The sequence below is a fragment of the Polyodon spathula genome, chromosome 7, assembly GCF_017654505.1.
Source record: "Polyodon spathula isolate WHYD16114869_AA chromosome 7, ASM1765450v1, whole genome shotgun sequence".
In the NCBI taxonomy this organism is placed as follows: Eukaryota; Metazoa; Chordata; class Actinopteri; order Acipenseriformes; family Polyodontidae; genus Polyodon; species Polyodon spathula.
Genome location: NC_054540.1, coordinates 32985301 through 33013100, shown reverse-complemented (window position 1 = coordinate 33013100; position 27800 = coordinate 32985301). Strand labels below are relative to the sequence as shown.

Genomic DNA, 27800 nt, shown 5'->3' with positions numbered 1-27800 from the left:
ATTTTCCGGTTTGTTCTTGGAGAGATTTTGGTAGGATGGCCGCTCCTGGGTAGAGTGACTGTGGCCTTGAACTTTCCCCTTTTGTAGACCCCATCTTTCCGACAGTGAATCCAAATCCTTAGAAATGGTTTTGTAACCCTTTCTAGACTGATGAGCTTCAGTAACTGTTTTTCTGAGGTCCTCAGAGATTTCTTTTGATGTGGCATGACGTGATTCCACACACCTGTATGGTGACGAGCACATTCACAAAGTTTCTGATCTTTACATAGGGTGAGGCCTCCCAAACTCACCTCTGAAGATCTACCTAATTACTTAAACACCTGATTATAATTATCCCCTTAATTGAGCTGTTAAAACCAGGGGTTCACTTACTTTTTCACATACCCTGAATCTTAATTACTCATTGTTTGTCTAATTCATACATCATTTTGTTTCAAAAGACATGGAATTGGTTAATATAAACCCTATTGGATATTTAAGAAAAGATTCAGGAAGGCTACTATGGTAAAACTATGGTAAAACTATGGTTCACAAACTTTGTCTTGGCACTGTATATATATATATATTAACCCTGTAAATGCACAAGCATTTCTGAAATGAGGAAAGCCACTTTAGATTCCGTTTCTTGTAAAAAAAACACTTTTTTTTTTCCTGTCCGGTCACAAATGTCCACAGTTCTGGCACCTTTTACTTGTGACCCGCGCAACAGAATGTAGTACAAACGTCACAGGTAATGGCTAGTAAACAGACAGCCCTTTGTTTGCGAGTTACCTTGTTTTCTAGTTACTTTGCAAATGTTTTGCATAACATAGCATAACATGAAAAATAATTCCCTGAATCTGAGCTGCTTACAATTTATCTGGACAACGCCAGAGTTGAAAAGTGTTGATGGGCATGTTTTGGTGGATAATAAAATTAATTTGGACGAATTGTGTTTTTGTTTAGTATTTACTGTCCAACTGATGTGAACTGAACTTTCAGTAAGTTAAACTAAAATGAAAAAGCCAGCGGGGATTGATTTTAAATTTGATTCTACTTTCTGATAGAAGCCCACTAGCTGGAAACTGATTGGCTGATGGTGCTGAAACATTTACTAATAGAAGGTATATCACTGTATGTAAGTGTGACAAGCACCATCATCTATCCCTAGATCACTCTCAATAAAGTGCTAAAGAATGTCCCAACCTAGTTTCATCGCTTTTACAAAAGTAAATACAGGCACTGTCACCAGGGATATGCATCCCTTGTGTCGGGCAATATAAGCTAGTGAAATTAATACATTAGGGACAAGTTTTTGAAGTATTTAAACTTGACAAACTGTTATTGTTTGCATGCTCTTATTGGATGCTGTATCTTCTACAATGTTCTTATTCCATGCTGTATCTTCTGCATGTTCTTATTGGATGCTATTATCTTCTGCATGTTCTTATTGGATGCTGTTATCTTCTGCGATGTTCTTATTCCATGCTATATTCTTTTGCATGTTCTTGTTTGATAGGTCAGAAGCTAGCTGCTCCTCAATCTGATCCCAATCTCTCGTGGGTATTGAAAGAATCTCTAAAATGAACAGCAAAATCGAGACTGAAGTCCAGAAGCACAAACCTCCTCAAGCTCATCGCTTCAGTCCTGAACTTCTCACTGGTAGTGAGCCCAGCGATACGCATGCCCCTACGTGCAGCAGAGCAGGAGCTGACACACAAGGCAGCAGCACGAACACTTACACACACTATCAGCCGCATTCCCCCAGTTTTAAGGTCAATTCATTGGTTTGCTGTGAAGCAGTGCATTGATTTCAAAACAATTGGAACTCACTGCCAGGTTTTATCCTGAATGCAGAGTCTGTCACTATTTTTAAATTTAAGCTCAAAACACAGTCTTTGATTTCGACTTTCACTAGCAAGCAGTTCAGAGCTCTTTTGACTTGCTGTTTATTGTTGTAAAGCACCCTGGGATGCTTGAGCATGAAGGATGCTATATAAATGAAATTGGTATGCTATGCTATGCTATGATATGCTATGCTATGCTATGCTATGCTACGCTATGCTATGCTATGCTATGCTACGCTGTGCTATGACTATGCTGCTTATTGTAACACAGCCTTGCTGTGCCTGCAGTGGCAATTCAAGTTTTATGAAGCAATCAGAGAGCTTAAAATGGTCCATTTACTGTAGATCTGTATTATTTCCTGTGCTCCACTGGTTTCTTTCAGAATGATTTACACCCTCACTGGGGTGAGTGTAGAGGCCAGCTGAGCTTTCTGCCTGCACTGCTCCCAGGCCTGCTTTGAGAGCACTCACACTGAAATGGTTAGTCTGAGCTCCCTGCCAGAAAGCCAGCCTTGTTACAGGAGGAAGTATGATCTGGATACACAGCGGTCTGTATGTCTGCATTAGTCCACCATAAATGTGAAGCGGAAACAAAACCACCTCTTTTTGCTTAAAATAAAGGCTTGGTTTAGTAATTTTGATAACTCGACGAGCCCCCCCAGCCCATTCCAGCCAGTTGCCATGCTGATGTACCAGGGAGGCTGTAAATAGGCTGATCCTTGGAGCCAGCATTACACTTCAGCCATCAACACCAGGCCCATAGGAAATACACATTACCTGGGGGAATGTGCTGAAGGCTCATATATTAGAGAAGTCTTGGATGGTTCCCACCACTACTATCTCATTTTATCTTGGCAAAAGCAGAGTCCAATATTCACGTAATGAAAATCTAAAAATATCAAATATATGATTTCCCACAAAAGTCTTTTTTTTTTTTCTTTAAACTGTGCGGTACAGTAGAGCAGATGAAGGTATTGGAGAGTAGAGGTTTAGCCAGTCAGGTCACTGACACACACACCCACTAATCATTAACTTGTTTCTCCAAACATCTGAATGTTTAGTTTACATTGGGAAACCGCTCGTCTCATTTTAGTTTCTGGAATGTCCTGATGTGTACGGTAAACGCCCACCAGTCCAGTGACTGGAAATCGGACGATTCCTCTCTGAGCCGAAGGAATAAAAGTACTCAGATGCACGAAACAGAGGACCACTCTAGCCTGACTGTTTTTGAAAACAGGAGACAGTCACGTAGATACAGCAAGACTACACTTGCAAGAATACACTGGGGTATGAGCTGAAAAGCCTGAACTTTCTCAAACTGTCCTAGTGTATATGCAGTCATATGGTAACCCTAAGTATAGAAGTGTGTGTGTGTGTGTGTGTGTGTGTGTATGTGTGTGTGAGTGTGTGTGTGTGTGTGTGTGTGTGTGTGTGTGTGTGTGTGTGTGTGTGTGTGTGTGTAACTACATGCGTGTTTGCGCGTAAGTGCATGCGTGTGTGTGCGTGCGCACAGTGAATATATCTTATCTTACCTATTAGCATAAGCAATGTCATAGATCAGGTTCTTTCAAATACAAAGTCACAGGATGTCCTTTTAAAACTATTTACTGCAAAGGAAAAAGACAGCAACTAAAGATACCTAACTAGAAATAAACAAATTGTTTCTTCATTTTGTTTTCAGGTTAAACCACTGCTTGCAAGCATCACAATGATTCTTATTTTTATTTAGCAGATGCCTTACAGAGACTAGAGTGTGTGAACTTAAAACAACATCTCACCTGAAAGGTATAGCACAAGGAGGTTAATTGGCTTGCTCAAGGTCACACAGTGAGGCAGTCAGTGAACTGGGATTTAAACCAGAAACCTCCTGTTTACAAGTCCTTTTCTTTAACCACTGGACCAAACAGCCTCAGTGAACCTAACCTACAGAAGAGGAAGTCCCAGGGCACCACAAAGCTCCCTTTTAAAATAATCTGGAAATTACATCCAAGTAAAATAAACAAGCAAAAGGAATAGGCGGTCCACTGACAATATTGCTAATACTGATTTTATTGCTATGTATATATCTAAATCACTTCACTCAATTAAAGGGCTTGTTTGAATGCAGTAATGATAGCTTTTAAAGACATACAAAAAGAACAACATCACTGTCCCAGGCACATAAACACCACTTTAACAACCATCGATACATAACAATTACAATTTCCAGTGGAGCCAAAGAGCTTGTATTGTCTAGAAGGCCTGATGTGAAGCAGCCTCCCTCACTCCTCTCCTCCACAGCTTGTAGTTTAGCACAGCTGATGCAGTCTTGCTTTCACATTTACACTGGCCATAAAAAAAAAAAAAATTTTAAGACAGTTATCATGAATTAAATTCAGTTTGATGTATTAATCTTTGCTCAGCTGCCGTTGGCTTATTTGACCAGACATACAAAAACAAAAAGCCTGTCTGCAATGTTAAACTGCTCCTTCACTGTGCTCTACTGCTCTTTGTATTGCTTTTAACTTGGTAAAATGTACCATGAGCAGCTAGGGCACTGAGGCATTATTACAACTGTCTTTTAAATTTAGAATGCACAATTATTTCAACCCAATTTAGAATATCCAATTATGTCCCCTCACTGAAGCAATTCCCCACCCAGCGAGGGAGAAGGTTCAGTGGGCGTCCTCTGATCCCAGCTTCCTCTTCTACACCCAGGAACTCGAGAGCAGATGTCAGCGAGCTACCAGCCTCTGGAGGACAAAGCCCTGCAGGTGTCTGCTCTGAGCTCACTAGGTGCCTGGTCAGCAGGGTAATGCTGTAGTGCGATGAGGAGAGAGTCCCTGTGCCAGAGCCAATGCACTGCTCCCCGAGGAGGCATCATTTAAGAGGAATGTCAGACCAGACCAATGGGTTGTAAACATGGAATAAAAAGGATATGTGATAAAGATCTCTATCGTGTATATGTCCAGAGATTAACGCAACGTGACAGTGAAATGTTTCAGAGAGGACAGCTGTACTGTAGGCCCTTATAGGGAAACCATTAAGTCACATGACCCCAATATGGCAGCCATGTTAGGCATAGTTCAATGTGAAGGGTGCCGTTATATATACACTAACACTGAAAATATTAAGTTGCAGCTCAAAATGGTTTATGCGACATTAGCAATTGTGAAAGTGGCATATTTGAAACTCATACAAGCTCCCACTTACTAGGATTCTTAATAACCATGTGCGGTATCAGAATTGAAATAAGATAAGACAGACGTCACTTAGAAAAGTCTACTGGGGTAAGTTTGCTCTTTTCCCATCCCTTTCTTATGTCTTTACCATAGTTTACCACAGTACCATAGTTTATCATGGGTTTGTCATGGTTTGTTTTTATGCTTTATCATACCTTTTGGGCTTAACAATGCTTACCTATACTTTACCATGCTTTCACTGTGCTTTATTACACTTTCTTGTGCTTGCAATGCTTCCTGACGTGCAATGTACTGTACAGCACATCTTCCCAACCCTGTCTCACCAAGCAGCTCTCCATGTATGGGAATGCAGAGCGCTGGATGTTTATAAAAAAGGGAATCCTTAGCATAGGAGAAACATTCCCATCTCAAAGCACAAAGTTTCCACTCTGGAATACCTTGGCAGTCAACTGAGCACAGCGATAAAGAGCAACAATCTCTTTTATGGGTAGCTGCCTCTGTACAGACCTCTTTGCAATGATGCTGTGGAAGAAACAACTTCAGACTGAAATGAAGGACACATTCCATCACAAAGCTGTGAGGCACTCCTTGTGATGAATGGGGCCCCATTATAAATAGTCACTGCAGCAACACTTCCTATATAAGTGAATATGTTGTGGTCAGGGTGTCTCGTATTGTACAAGGCATGTCATCTTGTACAGTTTTGGGCGAGAGGACCGCGAAGCGAAGCAGAGAAACAATGTCTCTTACACAATTATAAATCACTTAAACAAACACAGTGGTGACATTCCAGCAATAATGAACTGAGCAATGCCCCTTGTGTCGTGTGCTAGAAGGGCCCTGTTTGAAGCGGATGGCAGGACATATTTGTATCATTTTTCCTGAGATCTCTTCTTATACACCCACATGTTCAGGAAGAGATAAAATTCCTAATTTTAGTGAAGACCGACTCACGATGACAATACAGTTTGGGATAAGCACACACAGGAAATTTATCCGCTTGTTAAATTAGAAGCTCTCTCATGTGGCTCTTGAAAAGAAAGAAAGAAACCAAACTTTCTTTCACTCTCATGCCTCCTTTTCCATCTTTTTCTAAGCGCTGCATTTCAGACTAGTGACTGTAATTGTAGCAAATGCGCGTTACATTAAGGAGCCAGTGTGGTCCCGTGGTTAAAGTCCAGGGCTTGTAAACAGAAGGTCACTGGTTAAAATCCAACCTCTGCCACTGACTGACACTGTGACCCTGAGCAAGTCACTTAACCTCCTTGTGCTCCATCCTGCGGATTAAATATTAAATCAGTGTCCTATTGTAAGTGACTCCGCATATAATGCACAGTTCAGAGCCTAGCTCTGTAAAGTGCTTTTTGATGGTGGTCCACTATGAAAGGCACTATATAAAAACAAAGATATTATTATTATTATTACACCCCCACAGACACACATAGACATGTACTGCTGTCACAATGTAGGCCTTCAGCAGCAATTAACCCAATGCTAGTATCCAATTCAATCACTAAATGCGTTAATGTAATAATGCTGGACAGATCCGTTTGGAATATGCCTGCGTGAATCTGCTGTCTGGGCCGGGTCACACTGCCTTGACTTCTCCAGGAGAGAGCAGGGTGTGAAAACTGACATGGGCCCAAAGACAAACAAGTCAAAACATCGCGAGCCCTCGAGTCGCTGGACTCACCTCTCTCTCTTGCCCCTCTCCAGAACTCCCACAGGGATACTGTTCTAACCCTGGTGTATTACCTTGAAGATACCCTGCTGTAGTGAGCAGACCTACCAGCACTGAGGCAGCAATGCAGTTATTTGGACAGTACAGTGGTCCTGATACACAAGCACACAAATACAAGGGTACTAACAGCAGGGGTGGTTGTATCCTTTTAGTGTACCACTCTGTTCACTGTATTGTACTGTACTGAAGCTGGGGATGTTAGTTCGATTATTGAAGCAGGGGATGTTGGGATGGTTAGTGAAGCAGGGGATGCTGGGACGGTTACTGAAGCAGGGGATACTGGGATGGTTATTGAGGCAGGGGATGCTGGGATGGTTATGAAGCCAAGGATGCTGGGACTGTTAAATCTGAGAGAGGAGCCTACCTTTCAGCTTCGAGCCTCATCTCTTCACGCTTTTGCCTCCTCAGTTCTCTGCGGCGCTCAAAGTCATCCATGATAGGTCCTGGGATGTGTGGTTGCTGTCTTAAATTCAGGTCCTGAAAGGAAAGAGGAACAGACTTAGGACTAGGTTCAATGTATTTATTTCATTTTGGTCTGCAGCATGTTGTATTTCTATATCTCTTCAGCTGAGCAAAAGCATTGCGTCCCTTCTTGATATACTGCAGAATTCAGCATATTCAAACTGTTGTTGTACAGTACAGTATAAAAATGACTTTAACTCAATGTAAGCTTTGTGCTTTTGGTATTCACGAGTTTCAGTGTGTGACACCTGCTGGTGAAACACTACTTCTTCAGTAATCTGTGACAAACCAGTTTCTAGTCATATAATGCCCTCTAGCATACAGAAGATGCAGGACAGGTTAACTAAACTGAATACCTCACTGATAGTTTTACCGCGCCATATTTCACCACTTTTATAGCTGGTTTTGGCTGTAACTGCACTTCTGTAGCTTGTTTACTAAGATTTGGGCCAATGCTTTCTGTGTTCACAAGTCATTAAGGCCTGGGTTCAACCTCGCCCACAGACCGACAGCAGACACTAGTGTAATCCCCATCACAACACAAACAGCCCCTTGTGGAACGGCAAGAAGCCCCTGCTTGAGAGAGGCCCAGGAGCGAAGGCAGCTTTAGAAATATCTTTACAATCTCTTCATCTTGCTGTTCCAAGTGTTCAAACACGTGCGGGAGAATTATCGTTTGCACATTAGCTCCCAAAGACGTGGAACTGTTTCACCACAGTATGAAGATGGAGTTTGATCATCTTTCCTTCTTTGGTTTTATGATCATATTTGGGAATTGCTTCTCCTTCAGTCCACGTTAACAAAGAGATACATGTCTGTTCTGAGAGCTCTGTACGCTGCTGATTAAGTTTGAACCGCACATGTTTTTACTGCGTTGTTGTACATTGTAATTATTATTATTATTATTATTATTATTACTAGTAGTAGTAGTAGTAGTAGTAGTAGTATTTATTTATTTGGCAGACGGCTTTATCCAAGGAGACTTGCAGGTGTTACAGGGCAGTAGAGTTACAATGCAAGATTCATATTTAAATACAGTATACTTTACAGTTAGTGATCTTAATTATCTATCTAACAATCCCTGTTTGTGCACATGGGTGACCTCTGCAGGATTTCCTTTGCTTAATAAACAACATTATCAACTAGTAGAAGGTGTGGTCCTCAAAGCTCTGGAACCTGCTGTAATATACATTCTGAATAACTTTAAGTGTGACGCACAGTCAGAGCCTCCAGACTCATATACAGACCATGCGCGGGACCCACATTTCGCTGGTTAGACTGGCAAATTAATATTAAAAGCTGCAGACCCGCGACAGTCATTGTACAACCCACAAAATAAAACTTCCTTGTAAGATAAGCATTTGGGTGAAGTTTGTCATTATCAGCATATGATTGTATGTACATTACATTGATTGATGGGTTCTTAATTTAAGCTGCAAATTATATTATTTTAAATGAACCAATGTTGTTCAGTCAAAGTAATTTTAATAATTTAGGCCAGATTAATCGTTGTCTAAAATGATCTAATCCGTAGCAAACAGTCTGGACCAGCATTCCAGCTGATGAAACTTAGAACCTACGCTTTATTTAGGGTTGTATTTTTGTCACTGTAAAAAATTGCTTATTTGATAATTGTCTCTAGTTATTACACAACAAAATGTTCCTAAATACGTAAATGCTTACCTGAAAAACAGTAATTGCTAAATTGTAGAATATTTAATTTTTTATAGCCACCTTTTAAAGACATTCTATTTTCACCATCAGTGAATTATCAAACAAATAAAAACACAAATACATGTAAAAAAAAAACAACAGGCATGTGAAATGTCCTCTTTTTGTACGGGACAAAGTGATCTTCAGCAGAAATATTTCTGATCTTTGATGCAGCTGGTATCTTTTTCGTTGAAGGCATTTTAAAGTGTTCAATTATTTACCGGAAGCAAACTAACCCGGCTGCCAGGTTCCTAATGCAGTATAACAGGTAGTGTGTCAATAAGGAAAACAATTGCTATATTTATTTTTAAGTGATAAAAAAAAACACCTACTTATAAAATATGACAAATCAAGACTTCTGACAACTTGAATCAAACTCTGATTTCTATTGTGCACTGCTAACCCTCTTTAACAAACAGCTTGCTTACATCCCAGTCCTAAGCTGTATTTATAATATGCACGAAGACTGAATTTCATAATGCCTTTGCCGTGTTTCGTTTGACATTGCTTTTTCATACTGTATCTCTATTTTACAATGCTTCCACTTTACTAAGTGTGGTAAGCCATAATAGAAATACAGTAGTTTATGTTGCATTTGAAAATGTAAAATGTTTCAATTTTTGTCATTTTTTTCTTTTAGTATATGAAAAACTACAAAGCGGTATGTAATTCAATATGTTAACGTAGCATTATTTAGACGGTTTCATAATGAGTTAATTCTACAGGGTGATGCAACAGTTTTGGCCATAGCTGTAGAGTTTTACAGATCTTTCAATGCCTTTGTTAATTTAACCCTCAATGATGTGAGGGCAGACAGACAAATCATCCGGCTAATGCCCTCATCAGGGCTGTGACTAATGCCAACGCAAAGCCAACGTAAAACTGTAAGAAACTCAATCAAAAAGTAGAAATAAAAATGTTTAGGCTGCACATCAGCATTGCACAAGCACATGATTCAAACCAGGAGAAAGGGAGAAAGAAAGAAAGAAAGAAAGAAAGAAAGAAAGAAAGAAAGAAAGAAAGAAAGAAAGATACAGAAAGATAGAAATCGACAGAAAGAAAGAAAGAAAGAAAGAAAGAAAGACTTTTTTTTAAAACAAATTTGCATTTAAAAAAAGGAACAAAAATAGACTACAACAGACCACCCAAGAGCAGAGGGAGAAGAGAATATAGCTGTACCTTTCCTCAACTGTGTTCTAGTTCATGGACTGATTCCCTTCTTCCTTTAGCCCCCCACCACCAAGCAACCAAACACACGGCTGTCTGGGTTATATCCCACCAGCAGAGCAGCACAAAGAATTCAGAAAACTACTGACTACCAGAAAAGGGAACGCCTGCCTCTGCCCAGCCTCTGCCCTGCCTCTCTCTCTCTCTCTCTCTCTCTCTCTCTCTCTCTCTCTCTCTCTCTCTCTCTCTCTCTCTCTCTCTCCTCCTCTTCCTCCCTGTGCTCTGCTGATGGTGGCAGGCTGGCTCTCAGCTTATTTCCTGTACAGCGCTGGAGGCCTCCTACACTTCCTGTGGAATTCAAGTGCAGTCCTACTCAGCTCTTCAATGCCAGCTCTGCAGACAGGACACTTTCCTTTCAAACAGAGGGACGGTGAAGCCGTTATAATCATAGCAGAGTAACAAATACCAACTGCAGAATGGTTTATATGACTTTCCCAAGCAAGAACCCCTAAAGAAAATATATTATAAAATCACACATTACAGAACAGAACTGTACTGCAGATACCACAGATACAGGGCTGGACACCGTCTTTTCAATTTCAACTACAAGGGCTGTTTAACAGAGATTGTTCTGATGGCAAGTGTTAACATACGGCGCTAAGATAAGGCAGAACTGAAAGGGTTAATGTACTGGAACACAAAACCTGATGTCATTCTCCTACCCCGGTTGTCAATCTTTAAAATGTTGATTATACCAGAATCTCGCAGCCTTTTTATTTCTAGGGACAGTGATCAGTTGGAACTCCTGGGTTCGGATTAGCGAGGCTTTACTGCCTTTAATACTGTACGAAATGACTGACTCCCGAAAGCTGTTCTGGTATGCGAGGAGAGCACACCAAAAGAAGCCCATATTAAAATGCATTTTATTCAGAAAACTCCTAACTGGTAATCTAAGCAAACATGTCCCCCGATGGGCACAGAGTTTTAGTATGTCCTATGGGAGAACCTCTTGATTGTATAGATCGACGCTGTGCTAAGCTGATTGCCTGTAAATACCTACAGCCGAGTAATACTGTCTTTTAAATGAAGTTGTACAGGTAGCTATAATTACACCCAAATGTTATTTTCTTCTTAGTGAAGACCACCCAGGTATTACCCCCCCCCCCCCCCGCTCTTGTTTCAGAATCACCTGCTCTGCAGAAGTCAACATTCTCTTGAGTGTTATTATCCCAAATAACTGTTTACAGGAGACAATGGCAGATCAAACAGGCTTCTTTCTGAACATGCACACCTAGTTTATGCATTAATATCCCCGTCAATGTGGAGATAGTGAAGGCGCCAGACAACACACTTACATGCTTAGACAGAAAAACTGCTGACACTACTGAGGTGAAACTTGGTCAGGACAGTCTGTAACAATATGAAATACCTACACATCTAGAATGAATGTTAAAATACCAGTACAAATAACTAAAAGATCTTCAGTAAGACAGGGAAAAGGAGATCAGAGACAGAGTTACTAACTTTACACCCAGTCCTGAGTTTCTGAACTACCATCTGTTAAGTATATTATTTTTATTTTTCAGTAGCCAGGGCCTGTATATTAAGTGCTTGTTTGCATGCACTGATTTTTTTTTTAATTCTCGCACACATACACTGATTCTGATATATCTTTCTAGTGCTGAGGCTTCGAATGCACACTGTGTTAAAAAATTCCACTGCTACTAAATCTGTTTGTAGCTAAACAAATAAATATCACAAAATAGCCTTTCAAATCAACACTGACACTAACATGGCAAATAACATCTCAGCAACACTAAGAGTGTTATTTTACATGTCAAAGTAAAGAAAAGGTTTGACCGTCTCTCTCAAACGTGGCCAAACGTGTTGCATCACCCTATAGAATTAAGTAATTTTGCTTCATAAAGATGAATGAAGTCTGCTGAATAATGCTACCTTAACCCAATGAATTACATACCACTTTTTAGTTTTTTGTATTAATGAAAAACTGCCAAAAATTGAAAAATGTAACATTTCAAAATCTAACATGAAATACTGTACAAACATGGCTTCTGGTAGATTTCTGCGACATCTAAATTATGTTCATGTATTATTATTAGTTTATCTCAATCCTAGAATTGTAGGTGATGCTAAACATTTGTCCATAGCTGTGTGTGTGTGTGTGTGTGTGTGTGTGTGTGTGTGTGTGTGTATGTGTGTGTGTGTGTGTGTGTATATATATATATATATATATATATATATATATATATATATATATATATAACAAAGTACGGGGCAAGGTAATGGATGGAATATACATTCAGCCCCGATTTGTACAATTTAACCCTGGATTCTAAGGGAAATGTAGTTCAGTGTCCATGACCTACTGAACTACACTTCCCCGGATGAAAGACAGGCTCTAATTGAATAAGTAACATATTTGATTAGGCACCTGTTAGCAATTAGCACAGGTATATAAACTAGGCTGAAGCAACAAGGTGTGGCTTTTGACAAGGCTCAGTTCTACACACAGACCCAGTGTGTTGCTGGTGAAGGTATTGGTTTCTATTGTGGTTCTTTTTTGTTTTGGAGAAGCAATGACACTGGGTTTTTAAGACTCAGTAAACGGCTTAACTGTCCGAGAATACAGTTTAGTTTCCTACAAGTATAGTTAGTCCTCCATGCAGGAGGTAGCTGTTTGTTTGTTTGTTTGATTTTATTTTGTTTAGAAAACTTACAAGATTGTCAATATTGGAATAACCTGCAGTAAATAATAAACATAAGAACACCATCTCGTTTAACCATACTTGTGTTGTTGAAAGAGTTAATTATTTATACTAGAAGACTGTGGTACGACAAAGAAATATATATATATATATATATATATATATATATATATATATATATATATATATATATATATCAGTGCTGAGTCGACTCACAGAGGGTATTTATCTAAATAGAAGAAATAGGGGATGTTTGTGCAACACGTGTCTTGGTGTTTATTATCACTCACAGAGTTACTGGGACCATGTCTATGGTACAGGTAGTGAGGTCCGCGGTTCCAAGGGAGGGTGAGTCAGTGCTGTCGTGTCTCTAGTGGGTATTTATCTTCTTTAAGAGCAGGGAGGGCTCTTTGATAAGCGCAGTGAGAAAACTAACAGCGATCGCTTCAGACTGACATACTGTCATCACATCCACGTCTATCAGCAAGCACACCCCTTAGAAAAGCTTCCCACAGCAGAGTGTAACAAAGCACAGTGAAAGCATGGTTAAGTGTGGACAAGCATTGTAATACACAGGGAGGTATGGTAAAGCATAGTAAAAACAAACCATGGAAAACTAACCCTTATAAAAAGTTACTACAGTAAAAACACAGCAGACTGTAGCACAGCATCGGTAAGCACTGTAAGGAGCAGCAAGGTATGGTAAAGCATATTAACAAACATGGCAAACCAGGGTAAACTATGGTAAATGCATAGTATAACCCTGGGAAAAGCATGGTAAAGCTGCAAAAATACAGTGCCCAAATACAGTGGTACTGTGTTTAGACCACGGGTCTCCACGCCAGGTCCTGGAGAGGTCCTGCTGGTTTTCATTTCAATCGAGTTCTCAGTTACTTAATTGCACCAATTACTGGTTAATTAGTCAAGAGTAACAGTTGTTCCCAAGTTCTCATGTCCAGGGTAATCTTCATTTGATCTAAACTGCTTCCAGGAATCCTCCCATACAGTAAATAGGAATTCAAATCCAATGAATACTGAGTTAGTTAACATACTGTATGTGTCACCCGCCACAGCTGTCAATGAACTGCAGCTTGTCTGCATCATGAAAAACTAGATAACCCTGGCAATAGGCTTACACCACATGTAGATGCAGGGATGGAAATAAGACTATTACAGAGCATGTTCACCCATTCCAGGCTTTCATGAAACCAGGAATGGATCAAACCGCAATGCAATGGGAATCTTATTTCCATCCCTGTGATATTTTTGTGAAGAAAAGAAGTTCATTTTTGTAGCATTTGAATCATAGTGAAAATAATGGAAAGTTTGACAGACATATACCGTAAGAGACAGACAGACAGACAGACAGACCCCTATGTATACCCCAGAGTACAGTACTCTAAATAACTAGTGCTAAAGAATGTGCTAACCAGGTTTCATGAAATTGGGAAAAACTATTCTCCAGATATATCCAAATGTACTATCCATAGAGACGAGCTGTCAGTGGTTAGTCCTAAGAAGATGTTTATAAAGTTTACCACTGTAAATTAGCACAATATTTCTGCAGTTTTCCCCATGTGTTTCCCATGGTCACACTATGCAGTTACCACAGTTTGCCATGTCGTTTTTTTTAATGCTTTACCATACCTCTCTATGCTTTATAATGCTTACCCACGCTTTTACTGTGGGACACTTTTATAATGGGAAACTCCCAAGACACCAGAGACTGATGATGGAATTAAAATCTCTTGACATCTCCCTAAGAAGAAAGGATTTCACTTTTTTTGTCATCACCACAATAGATGTGTGCATCGCTGTACATATTGGGGACGGTCTCTAGACAGTGAACTTATGGACTGTGCTTTTATGAAGTTAGTTTGTTCTTTCCCCACAAGAGTACCTAATTTGGGAATGCAGATAAAATAAACATGAGGTCATGTGAACTCACAAATGTTTAATGCAGGACCAGCCCAAGTTTCTATCTTTACCAGCACAAGTTTCTACCTTTTGCAACATTAACAACCCAGAATTCTATCCATTATTAGTCACATTCATAACCCCTAGCCTCTGTAAGTCACTTTGGATAAAGGTGTCTGCTAAATGACATTAATAATAATAATAATAATAATAATAATAATAATAATAATAATAATAATAATAATAATAATAATAATAATAATAATCAATAATTTACTGAACCTCCTACTGCTGCAAGTTTTCAAGGAAGCATGTCTGTGACTCACAGTGTAATTGCATTCTGATTGACTATTTAAGAATGTACTGTAATAAATTTGCTGTATTTTTCAGTATAAAAGTCAACGAGATCAAGGAATGCTGCAAGGTCTGGGGAATTTTACTAGAATTTATGTTTCTGACAAATGTTGAATACAAGTTATTTTTAAACCTGAACTGCATCCAAACTAAACAAAATTATCACATATTTAAAAAACTAGCTAATGTATTATATGCAATCAGCATTCCTGTTTCGCTGTTATTAAAAAAAAAAAAAAAGCAGAGCTCTGCCCTATATAGATTGGCAGGAATGGGGTTAAATTCCCCTACCTGCCTGGGTTTATTGTGTTCAGGTGGCTGGGGTTGATTGGAGTAATTAACGATCAATCAGCACTCAGCCACCTGACATAGAAGGAGGCCTCAGCTTCCCATTAGGAGAGGAGGGAGCTGAGGAAGCAAGCTGTGATTTGTGCTTGCTGTTTTTGTGGGGTTTTTTTTTTGATTCAGTGAAGGAATCGCCCAGCCTGGAAACCTTTATTTTTGTAAGTTTTGCTTTGTGTTTTGCTATTGGTGTTTAAATATCTTTGTTTTTGCCCTTGTGCCCTTTTATTTTGTGTTTATTTATAATTAAAGTATTATTTTTTTGAACTGCAGTCTGTCTCTGGGCCTCTATCCACTCGCCAGCCTGTCACAACCTAATCCAAGTTTAATAAACTAAAATGATATAACACTGAAAATCTGGCTTTATTTAAAAGATACTGTTTAAATTATGCAATGTCTGCTTTTAAAATGCAACACATGGCACTCTTCTAGTTATAAACTTTTGTCTCATAAAACTCGTTTGATGTGATAGTAGTAGGAACTTGGTCTTGAATTTTAATGCGACTTCTGTTTTTGCTCATAATAAACTACAACCCTCTTTGTTTTATTTCAATCTTTAAAAAGGGGGTATGCTGTTTTGGAGCTGGTGAAATAAAAGGTAAGCTGCTCACAGGATACAGCTAGAAAGATGCCATGGTTACTAACTATTCCAGCAACAACAAAAAAGGTATCACTTTCTATCAATTGTTTCTAATTGCTGTGTATTTACATTAGTTACTTAGTGAATACATGTGTACTTACACATTATTATAATGTTATTATACATAGTTACAATGTATGTAACGTGTAAATCTTTTTGCACAATATATGTAAAGTACACAATTATGAGAAAAGGGTTAGGGATAGGGCTAGGGGTTATAAAATACAAAAACATTTCCACATTAAGTACATTGTAACTATGAGTAAGTACACATGTATTTACTAAGTAACTACTATGTAAATACACAACAATTATTGACACTTCATGTAAACAGTTACTGCAAAACAAAATGCCACTTTCCTGCAAGCTAATTTACCTTGAAAGGAGAGGTCAAAGGCCAACGAATGTAGAATTTAATTTGTATAATGTAATAGTGTTGTCTTGTCTAAACTTCAATAAACAATCTATTTTTTCCTGACTGAGCTACTGGTTACACTGATACAATAATGTTTCTGCTAGGATTTCACTTAGATTATAATAAGGGTCCTGTAGGATTTCACTTAGATTATAATAAGGGTCCTGTAGGATTTTTCACACTCATATCTATGGGTATTGTTTTGTAAAAATTATGTTTCTGCTTGGAACATTTCACAAGCACCCAGCTTCTCTAAAATGAATACCATGGGAAATGAGCAATACTACAGTCCCTCTCTCCCTCCCTTATACAAGTTTCACACAGTATCAGTATCAATGCTGCTATGGAATTTGTATCATTTATATAATTTACGGAAGGCTTCTTGTCATTTGATTGGTTACTGAAATTCCTGATGTGTGAAACTTTCAAACATGTTTGATCCTGAAGGAAATCCCCCAAAAGGAGTCCACAGTAAACTTTCAGAAAGGGAGCAGATATACTGCTAGAGAGCACTGCTCTGCTTTGAGCAAGGCAGCTGCCAGGAAATTCAGCAAATGCTCTGGCAGTGCGAACAGAAATCACAGCGTTATTGTATCAGGAGCTGTGAAAAGGAAAGCACTGCCCCAGACCGGATAGTGATAAAGACCGGGCGAGAACCCACGACAGGCTGCTTCCACACAAATTAGAATTCCACTAAAATTAACACATTTATAGATGTATATATTTATGTGCAGTATGCACACAGCCTAGACATCTCATTAGGAAATGCACCTAATATCAGACTGCCGTGCTCGAGGGATCTGTATGTACCTCAAGATTAATATTTCACATAATCAGGGAGGTAGGATGAAGATCACAATTCTAAATGTGTCGCTGCAGTTCATCCTGAATGTGGTGGCCATGGGCAATGCCTAAAGTCTTTGTCATGCTCCTCAAACCATCTGCACACAATTGGAGGTATAGAATCTTTACATATTTACAGAAGAATCTCGCTATCTCAACCACACTGGAACCAGATGCTGCTCAGACTACTGATTCATTCGGAGTGCTGATTGTACAGTAATCTGTACAGCCTGTCTATTCTGCATTGATTCATATTTACATTTAATCAAAAGAGACTACTAGCCCTTGGTTAAAATATACAGCTGTAAGTGCTTTACACAATTATCACAGGATTATGATATTGAAATTCAGTTTCCATAGCTTCTATCGGCACAGATGACTGTACAGTAGTGTTCCTACCCGAATGAAAACCGCACGGTGTAAGAATTTCAATTTCCAGTCAGTGATCAGTGACATAGAAACGATAGGCACTGATGTGTCAAAATGTTCGACCACTTTGTGCTTTAATTAGGCATCTTAAACAGCTTCTAAAAAGTCATGCATTTCACCACTTGTGGCTATGCGTTCCTTTACTGTTACTGTTTTAAATTAATCGCATGTGTGGCCAATTAAATTTGCCTATTTTGACAATTTTCCAAGATTTTTAGTTACAGCGGTTTGATTCCATCATCTCATGCGACCCAATGCTTATTCAGCATCCGCTACTTACGTGACAAATACAAAATTATTCTAAATGCAAATGTGGAAAAGGCAAAATATTGGCAAATCAAGTTTTTTTTAAATTTAGTAGTATCAAATTATTTTTTTTAGCTCAGCTCACCACTACCACCCCTGCATTGACTCGGGAGTGACGAAGACGAACACACGCTGTCCTCCAAAGCTTTTTTACACACGACAGACTCACCATGCAGCCACCCAGAGCTAACGTGTCAGCGGATAACGCCCGCAGGCGCCCGGCCAGACCACAGGGGTTGCTGGTGCGCGGTGAGCCTAGGACACCCTGGCCAACCTAAACCGCCCTCCCCGGGTGGCGCTCAGCCAATTGAGCACTGCCCCCTGGGAGCTCCCGTCCTTGGTCGACAAAGGAATAGCCTGGACTCAAACCAGCAACATCCACACTATAGGGTGCATCCTGCACTCCATGCAGAGTGCCTTTACTGGATGCACCACTCGGGAGCCCCCTAAAACAAAGGTTTTTCTCAGCTTGCATATTTATTTATACATAATCCGCAAAAAATGAATGCGGCCCTCCTGCTTTCTGGTATTTAATTAATTAACAGGACATTCTCCATTAAGCATAATTACATTATGAGGAACTGGCCAAACTGTACAAATTGTTCTTTTAGACGAGAATAAAAGAAAGTAAGATGTGGGTACGAGAGGCAGCGTACTCCAGTCTCAGTGAAGTGAGAGTGTTGAAGAGACAGGCAGGTATAATGACCCTGCAGACAGTCCCAGATCAGGCTGGCCTATGTGTGCTGTGTCACGCGATGCTATCGTAGCCCCAGGTCTCAGAGTTTATTAACAAGACGCTGCAGGTATTCCAGTTATGTGAACTGCTGCACTGTCGTCTCAGGAAGCAGCTGGTACTTCCCAGTACTGTTTAATTTGTGTCTGGATTAGGGTCACATCAGATTACGTTTACAAAATGACTCTGTCTTCCTTTTGTTTAAAGGCAACCAAGGTGATAGATCTTTTGGCCTGGCCGTCATCTTTCTTTGGTTGCTTAATCCTTATTAACCCCTGTACGCAATCCTATTGATTTTTGATTTAGCTGCCAAGCATAACAGGCAGTGTTGTGTGATGCAGTGCTGTTACGGATTCTGTCACCTGTCGGTGAGGTGAGCCTGGCTCTTCTGAATTGTGGTTGAGATACTTGCTTGCGGTGCGCAGGGGTTGCTAGTTCGCAACCAGCCTCCCCCCAGTTACACAAGTTAAATACAAAGTTAACTTCCTAGCTATGTCACAGTAAAAACAATAACTGTGACCACTTTTAGAATTTTGTCTAAACATTCAACGTTCTCAGAAATATTAATGTTATTTACCGATGCTGGCCTCAGTGTTTAGTTTTATTCTATTCAATATATACATTCTATTCCATATACACATCAATATTGTACTAAATTATTTCAACTCTATTTGTGTGCTTATTGTTATGCATTATCGGAGTGGGTACCAACTTTTCAACCAGTTTAAAAGTTTCAACGTGTTTAATCTTAAATTTAAATATTTAGGAAATTAAACAGAATCTAAAGCCGAGGGAACACAAACCCACTTTTTTTAGGAACAGTGGCTTGAAACCAAGTTCCAGGAGACCTAGCTTGAGGTTGTTGTATCAAACCCCATGTCTCCCCTGGTGTGCCATGCAGTGGCCTGAAACCTAGTCTCCTGAAACCAAGTCCCAAGCCACAAAGTGGCTTTGTGTTCCCTCAGTTTAACACTTCAACTTTAGGTAGCTCAGTTTAAATGTATTCTATTCATGACTACATCAAAGAGACTGGGAAGGCTGTCTCTGCAATAAGCAGGGCTGGACCTTTTTATTAAAAAGTATTAGAGACATTGACAGGAATAGTGAGCTGCGTGTTTGGGAAAGAATCTGGAGCCAAAAGTGTCAACGTCAGAATAGACCAGTGCACACAGATGGTATAAAATCTGATGAAAGTTTGGGGAAATCTGCCTATTCAAAGCAGTTACCAAGTAGAGTGTGACAAACAGACTGACGGACCGGCGTGAAATTTCACTGCTCTGATTACAAGCACGTCTAACTTGACTGTCCTCAAAATAGGATGTAGCAGTTTGTAAACAAAATGAAGAATTTCATTTTTTTTCTGTGAAGAAATATTTAGAATGTATGAAATTACATAAATACAGCTTGTGTGATGATTTTTGTATGTAAAAGGTTAAGTTCCCCCTCCGGTCCTCCGAAAAATGAGTTCAGGGTCGCAAAGGCGCCAATCTCAATGAAATGAATGTTTATTTTTTATGTTATAGCTATATGCCCCAGCTATAGAAACTGCCCCCCCTCTCTCCACATACACTTTTGAAACCAAGGTTACACCACTGCATATATTTTATAAATCCTATTTCAAAGCAGAAACACCACAAGCATTTCTTTACCATTTCTTTAGGCTTTGCTATGAGTTTAAATTACTGGCATGTTTTCACTCTGCAAAAGCATTCAGTTCATAATCCCAACAGCCTCCACAAGTCTATATCAAAAAAAAAATCACTTGTTGTATATTATTTTCATTTTTGCATTATAAATGAATTCCAAAAGAATTATTTAAACATTAAAAATGAATGCACAGCAAGCAAAACACAGCTTGCTTGAAGGTGGGTATTCTGCAGCTCTGGGGCCCTGCATTCGACTGACAGTTAACTGCAGACTGCATTCTGCTTGTACTTAAGTGATGATTGACCACAATCAGCTCTGACATTTGGAAGCAAGGATTGCGTGCCCTCGCGAAATCTTGAAGAATAAGCTTACTCTGTCTAACAAGGAGAATGTTTCAAGGATAATAACGGATTTTTCCACAGTTAAAGCCAAAATGAGAATGTACACAATGGAGGACTTCTCAAATTATTTAGAGCTATACATCCTCAGCCTGATTACAGGTACAATACAATACAATACAATACATATTTACTCTCTTGGTCACTAACCAGGTCTTGAAGATTACACTAAATCATGACCTTGTACTAGTAAGCAGAACTGTAAATTAATTTCTAAGAGACTCCCAGGAATCCAGCAAAGGCGTTAGGCACTGGAGTACAAATAAATTATTATTTTTTGTATTTTTCTTGCTGGTTGTACATAAAGACTGCGCTGGGCTCTTATTTCTCTCTATACTTACCTGATCAAACTCACAGCTCTCCAGTCCTGTTGACTGCCAGTACTCTTACACTTCAGGGATATCTAGAGTTAAACAGACAAGAGACAGGTTACAAATGTGTTCCGGGCTAGGAACTGGAATCTGCTCAAAATTTGGGTTTAGAAGTTCAGGACAAACACCCAAGACTCAGAATGCACACCAAGCTAGATTACAGACAAAATATGCACACCAAGCTAGATCACAGGCTGAAGAATATGCACACCAAGCCAGATCACAGGCTGAAGAATATGCACACCAAGCTAGATCACAGGCTGAAGAATATGCACACAAAGCTAGATCACAGGCTGAAGAATATGCACACCAAGCTAGATCACAGGCTGAAGAATATGCACACCAAGCTAGATCACAGGCTGAAGAATATGCACACCAAGCTAGATCACAGGCTGAAGAATATGCACACAAAGCTAGATCACAGGCTGAAGAATATGCACACAAAGCTAGATCACAGGCTGAAGAATATGCACACCAAGCCAGATCACAGGCTGAAGAATATGCACACCAAGCTAGATCACAGGCTGAAGAATATGCACACAAAGCTAGATCACAGGCTGAAGAATATGCACACCAAGCTAGATCACAGGCTGAAGAATATGCACATCAAGCTAGATCACAGGCTGAAGAATATGCACACCAAGCTAGATCACAGGATGAAGAATTTGCACACAAAGTTGTATTACAGCTGTATGATTTTTTTGTTTGTTCAATTAACACTAGAACTGCCGTTGTTATAATCATACCTAAAACCACTGCCTGTAGTCATTATGACAGATAGATTTTAAACAACATCAGTATTAAAATGGAAGACAAACCATTGGCTACAACTCAACACTTTTATTCAAGTACGTCATATCAAACATCTGCACAGCCGAAACACTGTATTTAAATGAACAATTTAACATAAAAGTGTTTATTTTATAACTTACCACATATAAAGCATTACTTCCAAAAATGAAAAACTATAATAAAAGAAACATTTCAAAAGAAACTAGTGTGTAAACAGGTATATCATCTCCTAATCTCCTACTGATATTTCCCCTGGTGCATTCCTTGTACAAAACAAAGGAATTGATGGCTGCCAGGTCCAGTAGAGATAACAACAGCCTTGTATATAAAAATGAAATAGAATATTGTAGGTTATACTAAAAATAAAAAACATGTATTGTAAAAGGCAAACTAAAATAAGCACTTTAACTTGATACTGGTTAGGATCTCATGAGCGTGCCATGCTGCCAGATTCTTGTAAAATATTAATAACCACAAAGAACGTGTCAATACTTCAGTCACTCGTGCACTGCCTGATTCAAAACCTCAATCCCACCCAGGCACACAGTTACCCGCAGCACAGTTTGTTTTTAATGACAGCAAAATAACCCGGTTAACAACACTGAAGTAATAAAACTCGACACTTAAAAGTTATAAAACAATCTGAAATTATCACATACAAACCGAGCAGCCCCACATGAAAATGTACATTTTGTCGAATTGAATTGCTTTTGGTTAATTTAACTGTGTTAATTGTTTTATTGTTAATTATCCCCTGCACCTGGCTATCATTGTAAATTAGAGCCAGGTGCAGGGTATTTAAGGAAAGCAGCCAGTTTGCTCAGAACTGTGTGTGGCTGTAGAGTGAGGAGCTCGGTGTTACGATGAGGTGAAAACATACATTTGGTTTTTATGAAAATCTGTATTGGAGTTTGTTTTGGGTTATATGTCAGGTAAGCAGCTTAGCTGCCCTGCATGTCAATCAGGGACCTGCATACATTTAGTTAGTGCTCAATGAGAGCTAGGTGTTTATTTTTTAATAAAAGTGCGCGAAAGCGGTTTAAAAATCAAAGTTTTATTTTTGGGTCACATTCTTAAAGGAGCACGAACCCGATCTACGGCCAATCTGTTTACAATATATATATATATATATATATATATATATATATATATATATATATATATATACACACACACACACACACACACACACACACTTAAGCACTGCTTTCAACAAATGTACTGTAATGGAATCACAATGATTATTTCAGACAAAGGTAAATAAATAAATAAAGTTGTAGCGCTGTATAATAGTGATAATGACATTGCTAATCTGGAATAATCTCATTCACATAATGAACCACTGTTACTTTGTAACACACCACTGCAATTCGGTTACCCCTTCAGTAAACTAGAGTCCTATTTCTTTCTCTGTGGCCTCAGGTCTGGAGAGGAATGCTGTGAGAAAGCCTTGTCCTACTTTCTGAAGATTGCAAACTCTCCTTCATCTCGCTGGAATACGCTAGAAGCTAACCCTCCCTCATTACCGTGCTGCTCCGTTTGCATGGTAATAATTATGGTACCAGCGCCACAAAGAGGGTTCTGTTTCTTGCAGTGCTCTGACTGAGATGATGTGGTGAGCACTGCAGGCCAGCTAGCTGATAATGTATATGTCTGATGGCTGTTGTTCCTGGAGCTGTGCTGTGTTCATTGGCACAGGGCCCACTGCTCTGTTAGCTACAGCAGCCCTCTGCTTAGATGGGAAGTGTTCAACATTAGCACTGCTGAGGAGCTTCCACTCTAACGATTGAGGCAGGGAGCTGTGTTTGTTATGTTCTCAAGAGAGACCGGCGTGTCTGTCATGGACAGGATACCGGTAAGAGTATGCACAAAGATATTACAGGGATGAAAATAAGACTCCCATTGCATAGCTGTTTGATCCATTCCTAGTTTTACTATGAGTTTCATGACACACCTGAGCTTGTTACCTATACACTAACTGGATACCAGTAATAATAATAATAATAATAATAATAAATAATAATAATAATAATAATAATAATAATACAAACAAAAACATTTAGGTACAGTAAACTTAGAATCAGTACCATGAAAGCAACCCCATGACCTACAGTCCATACATCTCCCTAACTTACTAACTGGGCCTCTCTCAAGCAGTTGTCCTGAAATGCTGTTTTGTGGTGTGGATTACACTGACATCCTCTGTCTGGGGGATAGCTTGAGCCTCTAAAGTCATTTCACTTGTGATCAGAGAGGCACCTTTGTTCACTACAGGTGACACAAGTCACGTGTCCAGTTTTGTTCCTTTTTTTACCAATGACAGTAAACACAGACAACAACTCTGAGTAGCTTAGAAATTGTACTAATTCTTACTCTGATTGGCTGTAAAGGTAACACGGCTAACCAGAGATTGGATAATGTTTTGTTGGGTGGATTTTTTCTAGTGTACGGTTGCTTAGTAACTGAAGACATGGTGTTCTGGGAAATGTAGTTTTTAGTGGAAATTTGATGTCTCTACTGAACCCAGGTCTCCAGAGGTGAAAGGCTTGAATGAGAGGCTGGTGAAATCTGCCTGCCTCTATTTCACATTCAGTCTAATACAATATTGTAATTATATATCATGTCTAATTACCTCAGCTGTCTTAAAATAAATTTAAAAAATCCTAACTCCGGTAATTTCTTTTGTCTCAAAGTCTTTCAGAATCTATACCGTATCAAGCTGGAGGAATGTGTGCTGGGAGTCAGTACACAAGAAGCCAGGGCTCCATTTCATTTCATTGCGGGACCTCTGCCAAACGCGGCACTGCTCTTAACACAATCTCAAAAACATCTGCTGAAGGGCCTGCTTAAAGAATGAAAAAGCAGCGCCTCTGAGCAGGACCGCAGCTCCAGCCATCTTAAAAGAAAGCTTTATTCCTTGAAATAAATTAAATAAAAAATACTAAGCCAGCTCTCCTTGCGTGTTGTATTGGAATGACGATAGACAAAACAATTAATGGGACTTCCTTTTGAGTTCAAACATGTGAATTTACAGAGCAGCTCCTGGGGTTCAGGGGAACAGATGATATGATTCAGTGTGTGAGAGTGGAGAAGTTGGCAGGAGGTGCTTGTGGTGTCTACAGGGGAGGAAATAACGAGGCTGCAACTGTTGGGTTCTCCTCTCCGATTGAGATGAAGAAAGGGACTTACATTCCCAGACACTCGGTCACATTCCCAGACAAGGTTCAACGAATCAGGTTTTTAAAAAATATCTCTTAGCCTTTAGCAAGCAATACCTGCTCAGAATTTATTTCCAACCCTGCCGCTTAATAACGCCTAAATCACATGCCATTATTTTTCAGGATAGAATGTGCAACTTGTGTATAGTGTGCAGAGGTAACAACCTTTGTAAAACATGCACCCTTTGTATGCTACCCTAGCAAAAATAAATAGGAAAATATCATGCAGAATTTCTCTTAGAATTTTTAACAGTGCATGTTCCTTGCTAGAAATTACAGTACGTGGTTTTGAAGCGCCACTTGTTGCACATGTGGACTTCTGCAGCGTTTGCACAGAAGTAGAACAGGGTTATACTTTCACACAATCAGCTCAAGCAATATCTGTATCTGTCTACTTGAAGTTGTCCAACAGTGATCGTTTTTAACTCAAAAAGTTGGACTGAATGGTGGAAGTTATGGATTAATTAGTGAAACCTCAGGGGTTGCAACCAACACTTATTTTTAGAGGTAAACCCAGGATAGTTTGTTGATCCGTTCCTGATCAATTCCTCAGTTGTGTAAAAATCCGATCATTAGTTCCTTCAGTTTCAAGCTCTTTGTTTTTCTGTGTCCTTTAGTATTTTATCTCAGAATCCTGGGTTGAGTGTTGGAAATTGGAATTTAAAACAGATCCCACTGCCCCACAATCCATGGAGGAGGAGCGACAAGGAAATCTCAAACAGGATGCTTGACGTGACCTTTCAACCCAGACCACCTACTCTAGACATACAACCAAAACATAAGACCCTGCAAATTAAGCCTTTGCGTAACCTTAGACAAGCAGAACTCTCTCCCAAGAGGCAATGTGTCCTATGAATCATTGTAGAGGATCAGCGGGCTCCCAAGTACTACAGACCTATTTAAATTACTTATTTATGAATTAGTGTAAAAAGCAGCTGCTGTAATTAATTTCCAATTACACACAGCTCAAAGAATGATTAAACACCACAGCTAATCGTACTATGACGTCATGTCCATCTGATACAATCCACAAAGAAATCGTGGCACCGGAGAGACGTTTCATGTGTTGGAAAGAATGTAGTACAATTTTACATTGGCCAGTCTTTCTGCACCAGGTAAACAACATGGTCCTTCTTTCTGACAAAATTTAAATAAATATCTACTATACTCATATAATATAATCCCAAAAGTGTTCAGCATTTTCTATAAGACCACTTACTATACACCACATATAGTACAGCATGTAACTGATTACCAATTGAATGCACCTTACAAGCACAGACATAGGATACTACTTTAGGACCTTCAATGATGGAGGGTAAATTGGTTCAATTAAACTATTTTGACCAGAGTTGAAACAAAGACCAGGAGTGAAGGGACAATTTGGACACCTGCACTATACAGTAGCTATCAAATAGCGTTTGGCCAACAATTAAGGAAAAAGGTTTGATGAAAGATTCTAAAAGATGAGGTTAACGGCAAATCATTCCATGTTAATGATCTCATTTAAGAGTTTTGTTAGTGCTTATCAAAGGTGACCACAGCACTGGTTGAGTCAGGCAGACAGTCTTGACCTGAACCCCACCAGCCTACCATGCAGTCCTGGACTGCTCTCAAGCAGCTTGACAGCTGTGCAGAATCGGTGCTAGTTGTTTTGTGATGGGACACTAATGTCCACTGGGTAGGCTGAGACCCCTTGAGCTACCCCAAGTCTTCCAGGATGTGGTGAGCTCCAGAGGATTAGTCCACTGTGCCATTAGGCCTTGACACACAAACAAACAGATTAATAGATAAAGCTGTGCCCCGTGCTTAGTATCAAAGACACTAAGTTGATTCCGGCTCTGTTAGCAAATAACAGAATGCCAGCTTTTAAAAAGTGTGGACATGCCTATACATCAACACTACAGCTCCCTGGCTTGAGCTCACATTACCAAATATGGGAAGAAAGTCTCTTTCCTGGAAGCCAGCTCTAAGTTTATTAAACGTAGTGGCATGGCGCTGCGTGGCTCTTGACTCTGGCTCTGAGTATTAGTGCTGGACCTGCAGTCACAGCTCGTTAGCTGTCTGGCATTACAGTTACCCTGGCTTGCTTAGTTTTTGCTAATATGGTTTACCATATGTATCTGTGCTTTACAATGCTTGCCCATGTTTTATTATGCTTTCACTATGCTTTATTACACTTTGCTGTGCTTTTACTATAAAAGACTTATAGAAGGGTTAGTTTACCATGATCTGTTTTGTAATATGCTTCACCTTACCATGCTTTTACTGTGCTTTATTACACTTTGCTATGCTTTTATGATGAGAGACTTGTATAACAGTTAACTGTACAGGTGTTACTTTTCTATAGCTAGAATATCCACCTTCCCTTTTATTTGCCTGCTTTGTTAACTTCTCAAACATTTGTAGTACTGTACATAGAAAAACAGTCAGGGGTCCAGACTGCCACCGTGGCAGGTTGCCCATGGCACAGTCTTCTGATAAAATTGCACCCCAGAAAGGAGCTATACTTCTGCAAAGAAGTTTAATTCAACACATTTGAAGGAATGCATTAAGAAAAAGGGCATGAAGGACATTG

The 27800-nt window shown here is 39.5% G+C and overlaps 1 protein-coding gene across 1 annotated transcript in view; it reads right to left on the bottom strand.

The window, feature by feature from the left end:
* Nucleotides 1-27800, bottom strand: part of LOC121318553 (non-muscle caldesmon-like) — an 81839-nt gene that overhangs the window by 32656 nt on the left and 21383 nt on the right. The window contains exons 2-3 of the mRNA XM_041255339.1: nt 21183-21244; nt 7114-7226 (exon numbers count right to left, since the gene is read on the bottom strand). Of these exons, the coding sequence (XP_041111273.1) occupies nt 7114-7184 (71 nt within the window). The 5' untranslated portion in view covers nt 7185-7226; nt 21183-21244. The remainder of the gene's footprint in view (nt 1-7113; nt 7227-21182; nt 21245-27800) is intronic.